The following is a 22,722-nucleotide window of genomic DNA, read 5'->3' on the forward strand; positions in this document are numbered from 1 at the left end:
AAGATTTCCATATTACACTTTTACATAATACTATGTATATGTAATCTACTTTTTCTAAAATTCATAATAGTGGTTAACTCTAGGAGATGTGATTTCAAATAATTTTTTTATGCTTATCTATAGTGTTTGAATTTTCTGCAGGTATTTATTATCTTTATAATCTTTTGGTTTTAAATTTCTTATTTAAAGTACATTAAGTTTATTCATCAGAAAATAAGGATTATATCTCTGAGTTGTTCTTTCTAAGAAATTGTTTACAGCAATATAAAATGAACTTTTTTTTTTTATGTTTACTGGTTTATTATATAGGATATTACAAAGGAAGAGATGCATAGAGTGAGGTATGGGAGAAAAGGTGTGGAGCTTCTGCATCCTGTCTGGATGCACCACCCTCCAGGAACCTCCATGTGTTTTGCCATCCAGAAGCTTTCTGAACCCTGTAAAGTAAACATCCTTTTAAGTCAGAACATACACATTTATTACTTCTAAAAAATTCAGTTGGGTGTGGTGGCTCATACCTGTAATCCCTACACTTTGGGAGGTCGAGGAGGGCTTGAGGATCACTTGAGGCCAGGAGTTCGAGACCAGCCGATATAACATAGTGAGATGCCCTCATCTCTACAAAAATAAAAATAAATTAGCCTGGTGTAGTGGTGTGTACCTGTAGTTTCAGCTATTCAAGAGGCGATCACTTGAGTCTAGGAACTCAAGGTTATGTGAGCTATGATTGGACCACTGTACTCCAGCCTAGGAGAGAGAGCAAGACTTTGTCCCTTTGTGTTTTTTTTTTTGGAGACGGATTCTCACTCTGTTGCCAAGGCTAAAGTACTGTGGCATCAGTCTAGCTCACAGCAACCACAAATTCCTGGGCTCAGGCAATCCTGCCTCAGCCTCCTGAGTAGCTGGGACTGATGGCATGCACCACCACGCCAGGCTAATTTTTTCTATTTTTAGTAGAGATGGGATCTCACTCTTGCTGAGGCTGGTCTTGAACTCCTGACCTCAAGCGATCCTCCTGCCTTGGCCTCCGAGAGTGCTAGGATTACAGGCATGAGCCACCTCGCCTGGCCAAGACTTTATCTCTCTTTTTTTTTTTTTGAGACAGAGTCTTGCTTTGTTGCCCAGGCTAGAGTGAGTGCCGTGGCGTCAGCCTAGCTCACAGCAACCTCAAACTCCTGGGCTTAAGCGATCCTACTGCCTCAGCCTCCCGAGTAGCTGGGATTACAGGCATGTGCCACCGTGCCCGGCTAATTTTTTTCTATATATATTTTAGTTGGCCAGATAATTTCTTTCTATTTTTAGTAGAGACGGGGTCTCGCTCTTGCTGGTCTCGAACTCCTGACCTTGAGCAATCCACCCGCCTCGGCCTCCCAGAGTGCTAGGATTACAGGCGTGAGCCACCGCGCCGGCCAGACTTTATCTCTTGAGAAAAAAAAAATTCTGTGGTATTCTTTTAAATATATGTCCCATAATTTACAAAACCAGTGCCGGTTTAATAGATAATTAGATAATTAAATAAAATTTTTTTGCATTTATTCTCTGTAACAAGTATATTCATGTCATAGTAAATATACTTATGCCTATATATTTTTGCATTACAAGTATTTTTATAAGATAAATTCCCAGATGTTGACTTACTGTGTTAAAACCTATTTCTGTGATCACACTTTTACCTCATTCTAGTCTAAAATAATGGTTTGCTGGTCCAAAGGTAGTGAGTTATCGCAGTTGATTGTTACAGATCAAATTCCATGTTACTGCTCTTTCCACTTTTCTTACTGCTACACTTGATTAGTCTCTTCCTTTGTAATATCCTTTATAAATAAAAAAAATCAAATCATAGTTAAAGAGGATAATTTATAATAAAGATGTAGGAGTTTAGGTTTATATGGCAGTAAAATAAATCAGAGCCCATTGAAGGTTTTTATAAGAGAATAGCATGAAAGCATCTTTTGGAATATTATTTGCTCTCCTAAGGTAAGTGAAAATTAGAAGCAGGAAGAACGGCTTATATATTGTAGTGGTAAGAATTTGTACAAAGATTTTTATTGTGATTGTTGAAGAGAGAGGAAGAAATGACAGACAATTTTAAAAGGACTTGGTAATTTGTAAGAGAAACAAAAGAAAGCATAGGGGTCAACTATAATTCCAGACTTTTTAGCTTCAGGTCATTACAGAATGACAGTGCTGGGAAGAAAAATAATTGTACCTGGGAAAAGATGTGTTTTGTTTTGTTTTGTTTACAGTGTCTTGCTCTGTTGCCCCGGCTAGAGTTCCATGATGTAATCACAGCTCACTGCAATCTCTAACGCCTAGGCTTAAGCAATCCTCCTGGCTCAGCCTCCCATGTAGCTAGGACTACAGGCACCCACCACCCTGCCCAGCTAATTTGTTTATTTTTTGTAAAGACCAGATCTCACGGCCAGGTATCTAACCCCTGGCCTCAAGTGTTCCTCTTGCCTTGGCCTTCCAAAGTGCTAGCTGGCGTTATAAGTGTGAGCCACCATGTTGGGCCAGAATGTTTATTTTAGAAAAAAGATAATCTCCCTGGTGGTCATAGTGGCTAGAATTCGGCACTTTCACCATTTAAAAAAAAAAAAAAAAAAAACCATAATGGATGGATTCACTTCTAAACATGTTTTAGTTCTTGGTGACATTGAATTAAATGTCGAAGAGGCAGTTGGAGGTATGGGTTTAGAGCTCAAATATAAAGATGAGAATGGAGAATCAGTTTAGGATCATCAGCCTAATAGGTAAATCCTTTAGGATGGGCAAGAGATTGGGGCAGAGAGCTAAACTTTAGCTAGGAATTAAGGAGACTAAGAAAAGAGTCACCTTATAAGTGTTTTGAGGTAGAGGAAGAGAGCTATGTTAGTTCATTTGCCCAAAACCAAAGAAGAGAAATAGGGGTAGGGTAGTCAGTGAAATTGAGAGAAGTCAAGAAAAATCACTAATTGCAAAACCTGGTCAATTTACAAAAAGAAAGTTTGATCACCTAAGAGCAGAGGTTGCAAACTAGCAGGCTTTGGGTACTTTTTTTTTTCTTTTTCTTTTCTTTTTTTTTTTTTTTTGAGACAGAGTCTTGCTCTGTTGCCTGGGCTAGAGTGCCCTGGCATCGGCCTAGCTCCCAGCAACCTTAAACTCCTGGGCTTAAGCAATCCTACTGCCTCAGCCTCCTGAGTAGCTAGGACTACAGGTACGCACCACCATGCCTGGCTAATTTTTTTCTATTTTTAGTAGAGTTGGGGTTTTGCCCTTGCTCAGGCTGGTCTTGAAGTCCTGACCTCAAGCGATCCTCCTGCCTTGGCTTCCCAGAGTCTAGGATTACAGGCGTGAGCCACTGTGCCTGGCTTTTAAAGACATTTTGAATTGGTTATCAACATAAATGAGATGATTAGCTGTGAAAACTTAGAATTTCTGACCTCTTTTGAAACTGAAAATCTGACTGTGCTGGGCCAATGTTTCTACATGGCAATAATTCAGGTATTACTAATAAGTGGCTGCCTCTTTTATTTTTTTTTTCCTTGCCAAATTGCTTCTCACCTGAGAGAATAGCTGCCTCTTCTAGAAAGCCTGAGCTCTCCAGTTTTACAGTGTCTACTGCTCCATATATTTGTGTTATTTGCCTGGCCATCTCTGTCAGCATTTGGGTTTTCAAGGAAAATCTATTGATTTAGATCAAATCCACATTGATTTACACTGAGTATTGTTTTAGTCCTATAATTTCTTTCAGTTCGTTATATGAATCCTTACTCTTCCTGTTTATTTTTTAGAGGCTGCCTCCATTTGAAACATTTTCTCAGGGACCTACGTTGCAGTTCACTCTTCGTTGGACAGGAGAGACCAATGATAAATCTACAGCTCCTATTGCCAAGCCTCTTGCCACTAGAAATTCAGAGAGTCTCCATCAAGAAAACAAGCCCGGTTCAGTTAAACCTACTCAGACTATTGGTAAGAAAATATTGCTATCCAAATAAGGATTTGTAAAAAAATTTAAAAATAAATAATGATTTATAGTGTTAGGTCTTATGCTTTAGATTAATTCATCTGTGTTTTGTGCCATGTGATTATTTTTTTGAAAATGTTACTTGGCTTATTTAGATAGATTATGAGCCTTGGTAAATTAGGGTTCTCCTATATTAAATGTAAAGTTTTGTGTTGAAGTACTGATCGGTAATTCTTTGTCTAGAACCTTTGTGCCAGATTTGTTTGGGAATTTTAATTTAACACCTCCAAGTAGAGTTCCCATGTTAACTTAGGACAAGTTTTTCCACCAAACAAATTTGCCAGAAACTCAGGAGGAAACGATTGGTTTTCAGATTGGTTTTAAGATTTTGGAATTGCAGCTATAAAGGACTCTGGAGCTATACTTTTTATAATTCATGTAAAATTTTTTTTGTGCAGTAGAACTGTATTCAATATTTCATAGTGTTTCTGCAATTTTAGGCCTGAGAGAGGGTCATCAAAACCTGGATTTTACTAGGTTAAATTTTGCAGTAAATTTTTTCTTTCCCCCCAGCAAAACTCCCAGGAGATGCAGTAAATTTTTAAGAGGAGAGATTTAAGAAAATTTTTTAAAAGAGCTACAAATTGAGTTGGCTCTCTGCTGAGTTTCAGCCCCAAGTTGCAATGTTCTGTCATTTTATATCTGTCTGATAGGAACACTGTCCTTGACCGTAGAGCATTCATGTGCTTCTGTCTGTTTAAAGAAGGCAGAAGGCTTAAGATGTTGTCTTTGACATTGACCATTCATCTTCATTCATTGTGTGCAGTTCATTGTATTGGTCAGATTAAAAAGATAGAAGAAATGGCCTTTGTCAGGGGAAAGATTTCCCAGTAAATTATAGTCTGCTTCTCAAAATACTCTGAAGCTAGTGTAATAGGTAAAAGAGTTACAAAGAAACTAAGAAAAAAAATTTTATACATGTGGCTGGGTGGGGTGGCTCTTGCCTGTAATCCTAGCACTCTGAGAGGCCGAGGTGGGTGGATTGTTTGAGCTCAGGAGTTCAAGACCAGCCTGAGCAAGAGCGAGACCTCGTCTCTACTAAAAATAGAAAGAAATTAGCTGGACAACTAAAAATATATATAGAAAAAATTAGCCGGGCATGGTCTCAGCTACTCTGGAGTCTAAGGCAGGATTGCTTGAGCCCAGGTGTTTGAGGTTGCTGTGAGCCAGGCTGACGCCATGGCACTCTAGCCCAGGCATCAGAGTGAGACTCTGTCTCAAAAAACAGCAACAGAAAAAGAAAACTGTACATGTGGGATAATTATGTCAGGAAAAACAAATACCTTTTTTCCCTTAAAAGGAAATAAACCATCATCATTCTCTTTTAGATTTGAATTAATTTTAATATAATCATTTTTTACTTTATTTCTGGTAAACCAGCACTTAGTTTGATGACTATATTCCTAGTGCCCAGCAGTGAGCAAAAATCAGTGAAACTACACTCTGACCTCAAAGTGCTCAAAACCAATAGTGATCACATATAATTACTTGGGGTTACTTTTATAATGGTTTAGGACAATGGAGGATGTGATTAATGGAAAAATGGGTCCTGCCAATGAAAAAGAACCTTAACCTCCGATTAGGGGTGCTGATTATAAGAGGTTCCTGTGATTATCAGTTAAGGGAGGAAACAGAATATGTGTTAAATACCACAAGGAGAATTCTGTGAAACTTTCAGTGTTTAATAATTTTTGTGAGATATGTTATTTCACTTTTTAAAAGCAAGTATTTTTATTAAATATAAAAGTATATATTTTCAGCTGTTAAAGAATCATTGACCACAGATCTACAATCAAGAAAAGAAAAAGATACTTCAAATGAAAACAGACAAAAATTAAGAATATTTTATCAGGTAAACATAGCTGATCCTTTTTTAAGTAATCATAAAATGCATTTTTTATGTTAGATCTGAAATTTTGGCATATTTATATAAAAAGTATTGCTGATTTGATTTTCCTTTTCAATTGTTTTAACTTTTTAGAAGTGATACTAAAACAAAATATCTTGATATGTAAGTTGGAGATTTGCTGTTTTTTGTTTCTGTTTTTTTAGTTCCTTTATAACAATAATACGAGACAACAAACTGAAGCAAGAGATGACCTGCATTGCCCTTGGTGCACTCTGAACTGCCGCAAACTTTATAGTTTACTCAAGCATCTTAAACTCTGCCATAGCAGATTTATCTTCAATTATGTTGTGAGTAAAATTTATTTTTTCTTACCAATGTACATTAAATACTAGACAACCTGACTTTTAAAAATTGCACTTTGTGTAAAAATACCAAAATTTCTTCATGTGATGGATTGTTGTATGCATGAAATACAGTGAATGAGTCAGAGTTTACATATATTTGGAATAAAAGTATTAACGTAGTGTACCTGTATTGACTCACAAAATCCTCACACCAACTCTTTGAATTAAGTGGTAATTTTCTTCTTGCCTAGGCAAGAAGTAATTTATACAGTCACCAAGGTAATAAATGGCACAGTCAGGATTTTAACACATCTTTTTGACTCGAGTTCTTCTGACTTCCTGTTTACCAGGAATATCTGCTGATATTCCTGGCTTATTTTATTTTTTAAAACATTAATTCTTTTTAATTAGATAAATTGGAGGGGTAGGTATTTAGGGTAGGATAATTAATATTTTCTTTTCCTAAACACCTTGCTGTTTTTGTTACAGTATCATCCAAAAGGTGCTAGGATAGATGTTTCTATCAATGAGTGTTATGATGGCTCCTATGCAGGAAATCCTCAGGATATTCATCGCCAACCTGGATTTGCTTTTAGTCGCAATGGACCAGTAAAGAGAACACCTATCACACACATTCTTGTGTGCAGGTATGTAAAAAGGGCATACAACAAAAGTTTATTGTCTGACTTTTATCAATGATGTTGGAGGAAAAAAGGGGAGCCAGACAAAACTACTAGTTAGGTGGAAATCATTATTTTCCTATGATAGGTAAATTTTTGGGGTGATACACTGCTTTATATCCCTCTTGAGCTCCTGCCGCTACAGGCATTTTCTCACATCCTCCTTATAGCTTTATCCTTGAGATTTGACTATTAATGTCACTACTCCTGCAGTGGTTAGTGGGATTAAGGAATTCTCCTAGTGGAAGTTTCTGTGTGCACATCTAGGTGGGAACCTGCTAGATAGGGGTGTACTTTAGCTGCGTAGTGTGAAATATAAAGAATGCTATTGTCATTTAATATTTCATATGATAATATCCTTTTAGGTAAGACCTGAGACTGATTCTCCACCCATTTAGGCTTTACAGTCATAGTGGTATGTTCACAGCAGTAGATTTGACTGCTGAGGTTAAAATTATAGGCCGGGCGCGGTGGCTCACGCCTGTAATCCTAGCACTCTGGGAGGCCGAGGTGGGCGGATCGTTTGAGCTCAGGAGTTCGAGACCAGCCTGAGCAAGAGCGAGACCCCATCTCTACTAAAAATGGAAAGAAATTATATGGACAGCTAAAAAATATATATATAAAAAATTAGCCGGGCATGGTGGTGCATGCCTGTAGTCCCAGCTACGCGGGAGGCTGAGACAGGAGGATCGCTTGAGCTCAGGAGTTTGAGGTTGCTGTGAGCTAGGCTGACGCCACGGCACTCACTCTAGCCTGGGCAACAGAGTGAGACTCTGTCTCAAAAAAAAAAAAAAAAATGGGAATTTTTTATATTTGTCAAACTGAAAAAACAAAATTCCTGAACAGGTGTGTGTGTGTGTGTGTGTGTGTAACCAGTGTTGTAGGTTTTCTACTTTGTGAATATGTATGTGTTAGAATACACAATTTTGACATGTAGGATTTTATGTGCATATCCCTATTCTTTTTTTTTTTTTTTTTTTTAGACAGAGTCTTGCTCTGTTGCCCGGGCTAGAGTGAGTGCCGTGGCGTCAGCCTAGCTCACAGCAACCTCAAACTCCTGGGCTTAAGCAATCCTACTGCCTCAGCCTCCCAAATAGCTGGGACTACAGGCATGTGCCACCATGCCCGGCTAATTTTTTCTATATATATTTTTAGTTGTCCAGCTAATTTCTTTCTATTTTTAGTAGAGACGGGGGTCTCGCTCTTGCGCAGGCTGGTCTCAAACTCCTGACCTCAAGCGATCCACCCGCCTCGGCCTCCCAGAGTGCTAGGATTACAGGCCTGAGCCACCGCGCCCGGCCATATTCCTATCTTGAATGTGCCCTAACTAGCACCTCGTTTCTTTTTTGCCTTTTCAACCATGGTTTTTTTTTTTGTTTTTTTTTTTTAAATTTATTCTACACACCCACGAAGACAGGTTTATCTTTAAAACTTTGATGTTTAAATTGATATGTTAATAGGTTTATTTTACATTATGTATAGAAAGAGAATAATTTGGGGGGTTGCTTCAAATACCATTGTTGTGTGGTTAGTTTTATAAAATAGTAATACAATAATATTGCACATTATTGCAGATCTCAACTCATAGTCATGAGGTTAGATGATACAAATGTAGATGCCATATTATATCAACATTTCTTTCTTTTCATTAGGCCAAAACGAACAAAAGCAAGCATGTCTGAATTTCTTGAATCTGAAGATGGAGAAGTGGAACAACAACGAACATACAGTAGTGGCCACAATCGTCTATATTTCCATAGTGATACCTGCTTACCTCTCCGTCCGCAAGAAATGGAAGTAGATAGTGAAGATGAAAAAGATCCTGAATGGCTAAGAGAAAAAACCATCACAGTAATTATCATCATCATCTTTATTGGCAGTGATCTTAGAATTTTATTATTAAATGAATTTTGTTTGAAAACTATTGTTTAATATGAACTAGACTTTTAACTTAATGTAAAGGAGTTTTTTTTCCTAAAATAAGGAATCCTGGAAAGCGTCCTTTTCACCGTTGTGTTGTTTTTAAAGTTACCAAGTAAAGGAAATACAGCTTCATATGAATTTGTATCATGTATTTTCTTTCTATATTTATGGGTAACTTTTATAACTTAGGATTTCCCTTTTAAAATTACTACTTAAATAGAAATTGGTTTTAAGAAAATGTTGCCACTTTGCTGTATAAATAAATATATATATTGTGGTGTTTTTAGTTCCAAAACATTCTAATTTTGACATTCTCACAAGTTTTTGTGCATTTAATAGTTGTGTTTTTTTTTTTTTTTCTTTAGCAAATTGAAGAATTTTCTGATGTTAATGAAGGAGAGAAAGAAGTTATGAAACTATGGAATCTCCATGTCATGAAGCATGGGTAGGGTATTTCTAAATTGATTTAAATATTTTGTTATTCTTTATTTTCTTTTGCTACTTCACATTCTATAAGTCTTCCTTCGCTTGAATCTTATTTAAAATTTGATTAGTTTAGATATGTATGTCAAATCTTATTCTAGTCCAAAGTATTTTAATTGCGTAAGGAAAAATAGTGATGCTCAGAAAACATATAAGGAAAGTGCTAGTTCCTAGCTCCGTCTAACAGAATGTTTGTAAAGGGCCTTGGATTTCTTCCTTCCTTTCAGTATTTACATGAAAAAGAATAATGTTACCACTAGTTGAATTGAATTTAACTTTTTCACATATTGTGACTTAATGCACAAGCAGAATAGTATCTAAAAGTTTATTAGAGTAATATATCCTTTATTAACTAATGACAGGGTCTCACTCTGTTGCCCAGGCTCAAGCGCAGTGGCACAGTCATAGCCCACTGCAGCTTTTAACTCCTGGGCTCAAGCAGTCCTCCTGCCCCAGCCTTCCAAGTAGCTGGGACTGCCACGACCCCTCTAACTTTTTTTTTTTTTTTGGTAGGGACTGGGTCTCAATGTTGCACAAACTGGGTTCTTTTCTTAAATGACCAATTTGCATTACTTTTATTGCCAGAGAATACAAAAATAATATGCCATGTGCTATAAGACTGGATGTCCTTAAAATTACTTATCACAGTTATTACTATTACACAATTGGGGGGGGTGGTTTGGGAGAAACAGGTCTCACCCTGTCACCCAGGCTGAAGTACAGTGGCGCAATCATAGGTCACCGTGGCCTCCAAGTCCTGGGCTTAAGCAATCCTCCTGCCTCAGCCTCCCAGATAGCTGGGACTACAGGAGTGCACCACCACGCCCAGCAAATTTTTAAAAATTTTTTATAGAGACAGGATCTCACTGTGTTGCCCAGGCTGATCTCAGACTCCTGTCCTTAAGTGATCTTCCTGCCTTGGCTTCCCAAAGTGCTGGCATTACAGGCTTGAGCCATTGTGCCTGGCCAGTTATTACCATAATTTTACTCAGAATAAATATATGGCTTTTCTGCTTCCTCATTTCTTTACCATTTTATAGAGGTCAGGGTAGAACAATTGTATTTCTCATGGCTTTTTTGCTAAAAGTATGTTCCCAACCATTGTTTTTTCCCCCAGATCTGCTTCCTTCCCTGTGCAAACCATCTACCTATCATTACACATTTGTCTTCTCTACCGTCTTTATTATAAAATCCTCATTTAAGGCTTTGTTTTACAGCACATACATCTATGGGTTTCTTCATTTATAGATAAGTGAAATAAATGGCAGGGAGAGCACTTTTTTTTTTTTTTTACTCTTGGAGAGTGAAGAGGAGTTGGTGTATAAGTTCTAGTATGGGTGCATGACCTGTTAGCCTATTTCTGTACTGCTATGAATACTATTTTCTGTTTTAGTGGGTTGTACAAAAGAGAAAGGACAGAGATCACACAGGGCTTGTATTTACTCCATGGCGTTTTATAGATAGTTTGCCTGACTACTGTTCTAGTCATTAAAACTCAGTTATGAGTAAAGTGTGTGGAGGGTTGGGTTAAATACGGTTTTTGTTTTTGTTTTTTTTTTGTCCTGATACACGAATTTAAAGATACAGTTTTAGTCATATCACTCCATTCAGTTCTGTTTCAATTCATTGATCTAAATCAGTTAGTGTAGCAGCTATTGGGGTTTATTGTATAGTGGCATAATAAAAGTACCAGGTAGTTGGTTAAATTTATTTGATATTTTGACATCTGCAGGTAGGCCTTACAGACTCCATGTTGGACTCTCAGTGTCATGGGTAACTGAGCAGTTATTCTGTTTGGTTCTCTTCATATTTCATTAATCACACATTTGTCCCACTCACCACCAACACAACCACATTTACCATCACTTCATTTTTTCAGAGGTTTCCCATGAACTTAAGATGTAGAGCAGCACTACGTCTTTAATAGGACAGTATGTCGAGATCAGGGGAGGGGAATTGTTAATGTGTACAGAGTTCATGGAAATGGTATTGGCCAAAGAAAATATTATATATTTAAGGCTCTTGTATCTAATTTCATTATGAAAACAGAAATGACATCTACAGTTCTAATGGCACCTATTTAAGCTCTGGTTAGATTAAATCTTTTTTAAAAATTTCTAAAATGGTAAGCTCATTAGGGTTATTGAATTTCAGTTTCACTATGGTTTTACTGCTTGTTAAATCATTTACTGGATTTGGATATGGTCTATTGTATAATGGTTATCACTATTGCATTTGACAAAATGCTTTGTATCGCTATTGATGTTTTGTTTTTATTAAATAGGTTTATTGCTGACAATCAAATGAATCATGCCTGTATGCTGTTTGTAGAAAATTATGGACAGAAAATAATTAAGAAGAATTTATGTCGAAACTTCATGCTTCATCTAGTCAGCATGCATGACTTTAATCTTATTAGCATAATGTCAATAGATAAAGCTGTTACCAAGCTCCGTGAAATGCAGCAAAAATTAGAAAAAGGGGAATCTGCTTCCCCTGCAAGTGAAGAAATAACTGAAGAACAAAACGGGACAGCAAATGGATTTAGTGAAATTAACTCAAAAGAGAAAGCTTTGGAAACGGATAGTGTCTCAGGGGTTTCAAAACAGAGCAAAAAACAAAAACTCTGAAAAGACCTAACCCCATTTTATGGACAAACACTGAAATTGCATTCTAGGGAATTCATCCTCTAAGAAGAATTGTGTTTTTGTTTTTAATCATAGGTTCCAAACAGGCACTGTTAGATGAAGTAAATGATTTCAACAAGGATATTTGTACCAGGGTTCTACTTCATTTCATTATGCAGCATTACATGTATGTCAGTTTTACTGCTGTCATTAAAACATTCTCTAGTTTGAGCATGAAAGCAATACTTCAGAGAAAGTATTTTTAACTTCAAGAATTGTTTATGAAATATATTGAATTGATAATCTAGAAATTATTTCCTATATTTAAATTATAATGTTTTTTGCATTTGTGACTGGCTGTTTTTCTATTTTGTAATTGTGAGAAATTTTCTTGGGGAGGGAAAATTGGAATGTGATTCCCTTTTTTAGAAATTGAAGGATTTTTTTGTGAAATTATGTTGCATTACTATTTGCAATCAAACCTTGATCCTTGTTTTTGAAATCATTTATCAATTTGGAATGAAAATTACAACATTACATAAAGTTCATTTTACAATTTAAAAATAGCACTTCATCTTACGCCTGTTTGAGAAGATATTAATTTTTCACATTATTGACAGTGAAATGCCATGTTGGTTTATAAGGTTACTGACCATTTGTTTCCATGTGGATAATTTTAGTGCATTGCTCACCCAGTATATATTTTTGTTAAACTTGAACGTTTTTCTGGTTTGGGTTTTTCTTTTTTAATTAGATAATATCCATGGAAAATTCAGCCGTTCACATCTTCAAGTTAAATTAGGATTGTAAACCAAGGGAAGAATGAGTGTGAAGTTTTAAGACACCACTTTCAAGGGGGGGAGTGTCCTATAAAAATGAACCAGAAAATGTTATACCTTTTTTTTTCTTTACAAGGATGTCTTTGTAATGTATTTCATGATTAGAATATCCAATACAGATAAGCTGACTTGAATCATTTTGAGCAATTTTGCCCTGTGTTACATGTGTTTTATGCACATATTTGCAGTTGGATTTTCTCCAACAGAAAGTGGTTTCACTACTGGCACATTAACAAGCACCAATAGGGTTTTATTCCAACTCCAAGCACTGTGGTTGAGTAACATCACCTCAATTTTTTATTATCCTTAAAGATATTGCATTTTCATATTCTTTATTTATAAAGGATCAATGCTGCTGTAAATACAGGTATTTTTAATTTTTAAATTTCATTCCACCACCATCAGATGCAGTTCCCTATTTTGTTTAATGAAGGGATATATAAGCTTTCTAATGGTGTCTTCAGAAATTTATAAAATGTAAATACTGATTTGATTGGTCTTTAAGATGTGTTTTAACTGTGAGGCTATTTAACTAATAGTGTGGATGTGATTTGTCATCCGGTATTAAGTTCTTAGTCATTGATTTTTGTGTTTAAAAAAATAGGAAAGAGGGAAACTGCAGCTTTCATTACAGACTTTTTGATTGGTAAGCTCTCCAAATGATGAGTTCCTTCCAGTAAATTCTGATTTTGCCTCTGGATAGTGGATCTCAAGCATTTCTCTCGGGCTTTAATTTGCTAAAGCTGTGCACATATGTAAAAAAAAAAAAAAAAAAAAAAATTATTTTAGGGGAGATGTAGGTGTAGGATTATTGCTTATGTCATTTCTTAAGCAGTTATGCTCTTAACGCTTAAAAGAAGGCTAGCATTGTTTGCACAAAAAGTTGGTGATTCCCTCCCCCAAATAGTAATGAAATTACTTCTGTTGAGTAAACTTTTTATGTCATCTTATAATAAAAGCTGAAAAAATCCCTTTGTTTCTATTTATAAAAAAATGCTTTTCTATATGTACCCTTGATAACAGATTTTGAAGAAATCATGTAAGATGATAAAGCATTTGAATGGTACAGTAGATGTAAAAAAAATTCAGTTTAAAAGAACGTTTGTTTTTACATTAAATGTTTATTTGAAATCAAATGATTTTGTACATAAAGTTCAATAATATAAAAGCTGTATTCTGTTTTGTTTTTTCTTGTTATCATGCATTAAAGTTTTGGTTTAGATAGCATAGTAAGAATCCAGAAAAAGTACACCAGCCTCAAATGATGAATCAGAGCTAAAAAGAAATTAAGAAAAAAATTAATGTGAAATCCTGCTTTCATCAGTTGCAAGTAGTTACATGTGTCATTTATGGTAATACATAAATACTTAAAAATTTATACTTCAGAGTAATGTCAATATTAGTCAAACAAACAGCTATGGTTTGGTTGTGCATCTTTGGTTGTAGATTTTTTCATTTCTATTTTCTTTTGGGTTTTTTTTTTCCCCTTTCTTTCTTTTTTGAGACAGAGTCTTGCTCTGTTGCCCAGGCTAGAGCGCCGTGGCGTCGTCATAGCTCACAGCCTCGCAGCAACCTCAAACTCCTGCACTCAAGCAGTCCTGCCTCAGCCTCCCAAGTAGCTGGGACTATAGGCGTGCATCACCACACTGGCTAATTTTTTCTATTTTTAGTTGCTCAGCTGATTTCTTTCTATTTTTAGTAGAGACAGGGGTCTCATTCTTGCTGAGGCTGGTCTCTAACTCTTGACCTCAAGCCCTCCTGCCTCGGCCTCCTTGAATGCTAGAATTACAGGTGTGAGCTACCACGCCTGGCCCCATTTTCTTTTTAGTGAAAAATAATTTATCTTTGCCTTTAAAAAGGTCATAGAGGAGAGTAGGATACAAATGTACAATGATAAGGTAAAATGATACATTGCATAATAAAAGTATGTACTGTATTCTATTAGAGGTCGGTACTTGTTGATGTTAACTCTAGAAGAATTGGAGTCAACCTGACAGAAAAGGTAGCAATTCAGCAGTTCTTGCTTTATACTCCAATAATAGTTTATTGTCTATACATGTTGCTGTGTATTTGAGCTGAATACCCCTCTATGCTTCCCAAGCTTACTATGTGCATTTAAGTACTTATTTCCCTTTTGTTAGACTGTTCAGTCAGTCTCACTGACCTTAGTACTGCCTAATGGTCATAGTTGGTGTTCAGATACTTGGTGACATGAACTGAGGCCTTTATGTACCGTGCTAAGGGTTTGCATTTCAGGCAATAGGAAGTAGTACGTGGACATTTATTTTGGAGATATTACACAATCCAATTTCTTTTAGAAGAGCCATAAGCTATAAGAAAAATTAGGGAGGAAGCAGCTCCATATAGGGAGAATCACTAAGATACTATTGCAGTAATCCAGGTGAAATATCCCAGCTATAAGAATACTAATGGCCAGGAGAGGTGGCTCAGGCCTGTAATCCTAGCACTCTGGGAGGCTGAGGTGGGAGGATCTGTTGAGCTCAGGAATTTGAGACCAGCCTTAGCAAGAGTAAGACCCCCATCTCTACTAAAAATAGAAAAAGTTAGCTGGGTGTGGGGGTGTGCACCTGTAGTCTCAGCTACTCGGGAGGCTGAGGCAGGAGGATCGCTTGAGCCCAGGAATTAGGTTGCTGTGGGCTACACTGACGTCATGGCACTCTAGCCAGGGCAACAGATAGAGATTATGTCTCAAAAAACAAAACAAAACACTATCATGAAGTGCCAAGAGTAATTGTTGAATGATGTTGCAATGTACAGGAGTAACAATTAACTGTTCAGCCGTGTGAAAAAGCCAAAAGAGGAGAGTTTCAAAGTGGGAAGCAGTGTTTCTATAAAGCATAGGAGATGAGTAAGATAGCTGCTGCTTTTAAAGAGAGTTAAATGATGGAAAACGGGTTTAATGACTTTAGTAAATGGAAAATGAGTTGGAGAAATTTATCATGAAGAGTATGTGGTAATAATAGATAGGGCAAGCATACACTTACAAAATAAGTAAAGGAGGAATTTTGGGGAGGGGAGATGAGAAGGTTGAACATGATTGTAGACTGAGGAAGAGACACAGAAGACCAAAGACACAAATTACCAGAAAAAGCAGGAAAGGATGGATTAAGGATACACATGGTTTCAGTTTGAGCAAGATGGAAGTTTGCAAATAACACTTTGCAAGAAATGGGGAAACAGGTGCTTAAGACATTTCTGGCAGGATAATAAACTGGTACAACCTCTAGAGAAAGCAGTCTGGTACTTTCTACTAAAAACACGATGGGCTGGGCACAGTGGCTCACCTGTAATCACAACACTTTGGGAGGTCAAGGTGGGAGGATCACTTGAAGCCAGGAGTCCAAGACCAGCGTGGGCAATTTAGTGAGACTCCCATCTCTACAAAAAAGAAAATTTAAAGAGATTATTCCAGCATGGTGGCATGTGCTTATAGTCCTAGCCACTTAGGAGGATGAGGTGGGAGGATCACTGAGCCCAGGAGTTGGAAGTTACAGTGAGCTATGACTGTACCACCGCACTCCAGCCTGGGTGACAGAGTGAGACCCTGTCTCTAAAAACAATGCATATAACCTCTGCCCTAATGATTCCATCTTTAGGAATTTAGCCGACATGTAAACTGGAACACATAAAATGAAATATGTCACCACTGTCGAAAATAGTGGATTAGACAAATCAGTAGGGGCCTTGCTATCATAAATCAATATAAGTGACTACTATTCGGCCATTAAAAAAAGGGGACCAGAAAATGTTTATGTGAACAGATGTTGATGTGGAACAAATACCAAAATAGAAGTTACAGAATAGAGTGTACTACCATTTTTACAAAAAAAAATTGAAAAATCAACATACTCATGGGCCCACTGCACTCACCTGGTATCAGACAGGAAAATCCCTTGAATTTTAGCTGCTATTTCCAAATTGTTCCATGGTGCTTTCCAGTGGGTGTCTGTTGACTATTTTGGGTTTCTCTTGTTCTCACATTTGTCAGGCTCTGCCCCTTCTCCTTGCTCCTGCACAGACACTGAGATCATGCAGGTCTTGCAGTTGTTTGTGGTTTGTATCCACTAGCTTGTATTTTGGGATTTGTGGGGGTACCTTGTCACCTAGTCTTATTATAAATGTTGTCCATGGGATTTTGCATTTGCTATCTATCTATTTGTTCTATTTTGATGTGTGGATCATAAGATATTAAAAACTACATACACCGGTACCACTGCAAACTTTCTAGAATCCATCTAGTACATTTTAGTGAATAATTGAATGTATTCGAAGAGGAGGAAAAACCAAACAAACCTGTAGCAAAATCAATTGTTATGTGTGGAGAACGAGGGGAACAAAGAAAAAGGGAGCACTTTAGAGTAAACTTTTTGCAGTTTATACAGAATGTTTTGGGGGGAGAGAAAAAATATGGAGCAGGTTTTTATTGGGCCCATGGTAAGTGTATTTGGAGGTGCTCAAGATCACCCTCAGATTCCGTGATTTGCCATAAGGACACAGAACTCAAAAGGATACAGATTAAAATAAGCAATAGAAAATGGCACACAGGGCTTTGTTGGCATTTTTAGTTTGCCAGCAGCATTTTCAGCCCCAAGTCTAGGATACAGAGGAGCAAATAGAATTCGGTTCATTATAGTAGCAAATATATTAGGTTATTAAGCATGGAATGTCCAATTTTCTTAAGTACTAAGTTTGACCATTGATATCTCTAACATTTCACTTTGACTTTTTTTTTTTTTTTTTTTGAGACACAGTCTCACTCTGTTGCCCAGGCTAGAGTGAGTGCCGTGGCGTCAGCCTAGCTCACAGCAACCTCAAACTCCTGAGCTCAAGGGATCCTCCTGTCTCAGCCTCCCGAGTAGCTGGGACTACAGGCATGCACCACCATGCCCGGCTAATTTTTTCTATATATATTTTTAGCTGTCCATATAATTTCTTTCTATTTTTAGTAGAGATGGGGTCTCGCTCTTGCTCAGGCTGGTCTCGAACTCCTAAGCTCAAACGATCCGCCCACCTCGGCCTCCCAGAGTGCTAGGATTACAGGCGTGAGCCACCGCGCCCGGCCGACATTTTTTTTTTTTAATTGTGAAGGTACATTCTCAGTCTTTCAAACGCACATTTTAGCTTGTGATTATCTTTCAAATTTTTTTTAGAGCAATTTTTGTGAAACCATGGATGGATAAGTAAAAAAATTCTTGTTATTTTTTGAATATGAGTCCCGTTATGGAAACAATGTAGCGCAGGCAGCTGGAAATATCAACAAAGTGTTTGGGAAGGATGGGGTTAATGAACACACAATACATAGACGGTTTAAGAGGTTCCACTCTGGTGATTTTAATCTTGAAAATGAGCCACATGGGTGACCTGAGACCAAGGTGGATAATGATGAGCTGAAAGCTGTAGTGGAAGCAAATCCATCTCAATCTACTTGTGAGTTAGCAGCAAGGTTTGACGTTACTTTTCCAACAACACTGGACCATTTGAAACAAATCAACAAGGTAAAGAAGCTGCATAGATGGGCATGAATTAAACGAGCATGGGAAGAGAAATCATCTCCAAGCTTGCCTTTCTTTGCTGTGATGACATAAAGGCGAACCATTTCTACACCGTATTGTTACATGTGACGAAAAATGGATTTTTTTTGACAATCGCAAATGTTTGGCACAATGATTGAATAAAGATGAAGTGCCAAAACACAGTCCAAAACCAGAAATTCATCAAAAAAAGCTAATGGTGTCTGTTTGGAGGTCCAGCACTGGTAGTATCCACTACAGCTTCATGAAACCTGGTCGAGATATTACAGCAGATATCTACTGCAGCCAACGGGATGAAATGATGAGGATTCTTGCAATTAAGCAGCCGAGATTGGTCAACAGAGACAGGTTAATCCCCTTGCAAGACCACTTGTCACAAAAGACAATGCTGCTCAAATTGCAGAAGCTGGACTTGGAAACTCTCTGTCATCCACCATACTCACCAGACCTTGCATCAACTTACCATGACTTCTTTCAGGATTTGGACCACTTCTTGCAAGGAAAAACATTCAATTCTCAACAAGCTGTCTAAAATGCCTTTCATGATTTCACTGCTACTCGCTCTCCAGGGTTCTTTGCTGCTGGCATAAGCAAGCTATCATTCCGATGGCAAAACTGTGTCGACAGTTTAGGCACATACTTTGATTAACTGTACTGCTTCTTGTTTGAGATATAATAAACTAAACTTTTGATTCAAAATCGGACATTTCATATTTAATGACCTAAAATAGTATGGTACAGAGAAAACATCAGATTTTTCCATACTCTTATTTAAATAAATTACATTTGCTAATGTCCTTCTTAAAGAGCACAAGTCAAAACTAAACATAATTTTCTACTTCAGTGAAAGCAGAGTGGGACTATTACTTCTCTAATTATGGATGTCACCAACAGTCAAGCTACAAATTCAGTTTAACTCTCTTCTTCACCCCTACCTTCACATCAATCGTCAATTCCTTTTGGGTCTAATTTAAGCATCTACTGGATATACATCCCTACTGCCACTGGCTCATTTCACAGCTTAATGTCTATTAAGGATGACAGTCTACTGACTAGTATCTTTTCTTCTAATTCATCTTTTGAAAATAAATATTTGTACCTATAAGATTAAATATGAATTATTTAACTTGGCATATAAACCTTACACTGTGATGCCAGTCTATCCTTGCAGACTCCTCTCCTGCTGTTGCACCCTCAGACCTTCACTGCAGTCCCAATGGCACCCCCACCACCATGATCTTGGGGCATGCCCTCACACACCCTGTTCTTCCCTCCACTGTGACTGCACATTCTTTCCCTTCTGCTTCAGGTGCCAGTTCTGAGCTTATCAAATTTCTCATCTATTAACAACTGGCTCACAGAGTACTTTCCTCTCTGGGCATTTTGGGCAGATTTAGTAAGTCTTTCCTCAGTGACATGCCAGGCATTTCTACCATTTACCCTACTGTCGGTTATTATCTTCAGCTGTGGCTTTCCCCTTAGAGTCCACTCCTTCCAGGAGCACAACAGTTAAGAGCTGGGGGTCAGTAGTAGAACAGGTATGGGCTAGAGTTCTGGTAAAACTAGCCAGGACTGTAAACAAATGAGTTCACATCTCTTGAGCCTAAGTTTTCTAACCTGTAAAGTAGAAATAATAGTAATACCAACATTGTAAGTGTAATGTGGATTAAATGAGATAATCAATGTATTTTGAAAATTTAGCATTGTGCCTGGCACATAGTAGGGACCCAATAAATACCAATTCTTATTATCATATCACCCAAACTCTCTCTTCCCTCCAAGCACATGGTTTTAGGATATGAAGTTCCTTTATCTATTTGAACAGAATGAGTTGGTTTTCTTTTAAAAATCTTTAGTTCACAGTTTGAGAAAAAAAATCAATATTTAAATTAGTTTCAGAGTTCAAAATATTACAACCCACTCCTGTCTAGAATTAAGTTAGGTTTAAGTCATTTCTGTGAAAAGGCAGATTCTATACGTATAAATTTAAGAAGTCATTTTCCTATAGAGGATAAGAAATAAATATGTTCAACAAATATTTCATGAATGAAAGGAATGGGATGAAGAGGTTCTGGGGAAAACAGTTCATCTACACTCATTCAGTCAAGCATTTATCGTGCACATGTTATGTGTCAGGCACTATGCTCAGTATCAGACACACAGAACATAAGAAAGTACAAGTAACCTTTCACACATTACAATGATATCTAATTAAAATGCCTGGAGCCACAAGAAACCTTTTTTCCCTTCTAATGAAAAGAAGGTTAAAATTGGATTCATCAGATCTCAACATAAGAAAAAAATACACACATTGAACTTTTAGTTTTTTATTTTGATTCAGATGGCTGGACAAGGCATCTACATTCTAGAACATCTTAACAACCACTAAACAAGTGAAAGGCTACTTATATATAAAAAGACAAGGGAAAAGGTCAAGATTGTCTCACAGGGAACATGAATCCCCAAATAAGTTATCTTACAAAAATAACACACTTGCTTTTCTTTTTCTACTACCGGTAAAATGAAAAAAAAAAAAAAAGAAAAAAGAAAAAAATTCACATTAAAAAAAAAATCTGTAGGCTGGTATAGCAAGTTAAGACCATTATTTTTACATATTAAGTCCTTCAAATAAATATTTTATACAAATTTATATTTTTAAAAAATAGGTTAAGTACTCACCCTATATATTTTTTGTCCACTAAAAGACCATCTATCAAACTGGCATTAAACTGGACTGTAGCTCATACCCTACAAATAGTAACACATATCACGGAGGCTGGAATGTACATGTGCATATTACATACATGTGAAATGGCTAACACTGCTATGCATACTACTTCTGTAAGTAGTTTTACCCTGTAAAAATCCTCTAGCCTATCTTGAATCAAATCACAAGGAAAGAACAAAAGATAACACTTGCCTATGATAAACATATGTGGGCTGGGCGCAGTGGCTGTAATCCTAGCACTTTGGGAGGCTGAGGTGAGAGGATCACTTGAGGCCAGGAGTTTGAGACCAGCTTGAGCAACAAAGCAAGATTCCTGTCTCTATAAAAATTTAAAAAATTAGCCTGGTGTGGTGGTGCACACCTGTAATCCTAACACTCTGGAAGACTGAGGTGGGAGAAATGCTTGAAGCCAAGAATTCCAGTCCAACCTGAGCAAAAGCGAGACCCTGTCTCTATAAAAAACAGAAAAATTCGCCTGGCATAGTCATGTACACCTGTAATCCCAGCTACTTGGGAGGCTGAGGCAGGAAGATCACTTGAGCCCCAGAGTTTGAGGCTGCTGTGAGCTATGATGACGCCACTGCACTCTAGCCCAGGCAACAGAGCGAGATCCTGTCTCAAAAATATATATGCACACACACACATGCATGTATGTACATATATATACACACATACATATGTGTGTACGCATGTGTATATAGACATTTGCTCAGGTGTTTTAAAAATTGTAATAATAATACTTTTGGGGACTTAAAAGATTATTGAATATGGGCCAGGTGCAGTGACTCACACCTATAATCCCAGCACTTTGGGAGATGGACATGGGAGGATCACTTGAGCCCAGGAGTTTAAGACCAGCCTGAGCAACAAAGTGAGATCCTATCTCCACAAAAAATAAGAAAAATTAGTGTGGTGCTGTGCACTTGTAGCCCCAGCTACTTAGGAGGCTGAGGCAGGAGGATGGCTTGAGTTCAGGAGTTTGAGGCTGCAATAATCTATCATCAGGCCACTGCACTCCAGCCTGAGTGACAGAGTAAGACTCTGTCTCAAAAAAAAAAAAAAAAAAAAAAAGAGAGAAAGAAAGAAAAGAAAAGAAAGAAAGAAAAAGAAAAGATTATTAAACATAGGATAAAAGTCAACACTGCTTACAAATACCTGAATATGGAGAGCACAGTTAACACACTCATGTGGAAGGCACATGAGTAAATGTATATTACAGAACTCTGGCTTCTACCTGGTCTATTCCTGTTGTTTTATTCTAAAGTTTTACATAGCCTTGGATACTGATGATTTAATAAATAATTAATACATTAAGTTTTTGTTCTAATAACCCATTTTAAGAAGTACAGGCCAGGCATGCTGGCTCACGCCTGTAATCCTAGCACTTTGGGAGGCTGAGATGGGAGGACTATCTGAGCCCAGGAGTTTGAGACCAGCCTGAGCAATAGTGAGACCCCGTCTCTACCAAAAAAAAGAACAAAAAAGTACAGTGGACAGGTATAGGACTTTCAATATCTTCCCATACTTTTAAAGCTAATTTGATTTTTATTGTGATATATTTCAATTAAAAGTATACTAAGAACAAAATTAACTGAATTATGGTTTTGTCCACAACATTTAAGTAACATATTGCTAAAATACTACAAAATGAATCCAGTAAAAACTTTCTATTTCCAATGCCTGAGAGATGA

General features: G+C 37.1%; 1 protein-coding gene across 2 annotated transcripts in view; it reads left to right on the forward strand.

Annotated features, from left to right (window-relative positions):
• Positions 1-12,137, forward strand: part of SUZ12 (SUZ12 polycomb repressive complex 2 subunit) — a 43,939-nt gene extending 31,802 nt beyond the window's left edge. For both annotated transcript variants that reach the window (XM_069480999.1, XM_069481001.1), the window contains 7 exons: positions 3,774-3,951; positions 5,767-5,858; positions 6,059-6,202; positions 6,689-6,846; positions 8,532-8,730; positions 9,168-9,247; positions 11,570-12,137. In XM_069480999.1, the coding sequence (XP_069337100.1) occupies positions 3,774-3,951; positions 5,767-5,858; positions 6,059-6,202; positions 6,689-6,846; positions 8,532-8,730; positions 9,168-9,247; positions 11,570-11,915 (1,197 nt within the window). In that variant the 3' untranslated portion in view covers positions 11,916-12,137. The remainder of the gene's footprint in view (positions 1-3,773; positions 3,952-5,766; positions 5,859-6,058; positions 6,203-6,688; positions 6,847-8,531; positions 8,731-9,167; positions 9,248-11,569) is intronic.
• The last annotated feature ends 10,585 nt before the right edge of the window (positions 12,138-22,722 follow it).

Source organism: Eulemur rufifrons, chromosome 9 (genome assembly GCF_041146395.1).
Source record: "Eulemur rufifrons isolate Redbay chromosome 9, OSU_ERuf_1, whole genome shotgun sequence".
NCBI classification, from domain to species: Eukaryota; Metazoa; Chordata; class Mammalia; order Primates; family Lemuridae; genus Eulemur; species Eulemur rufifrons.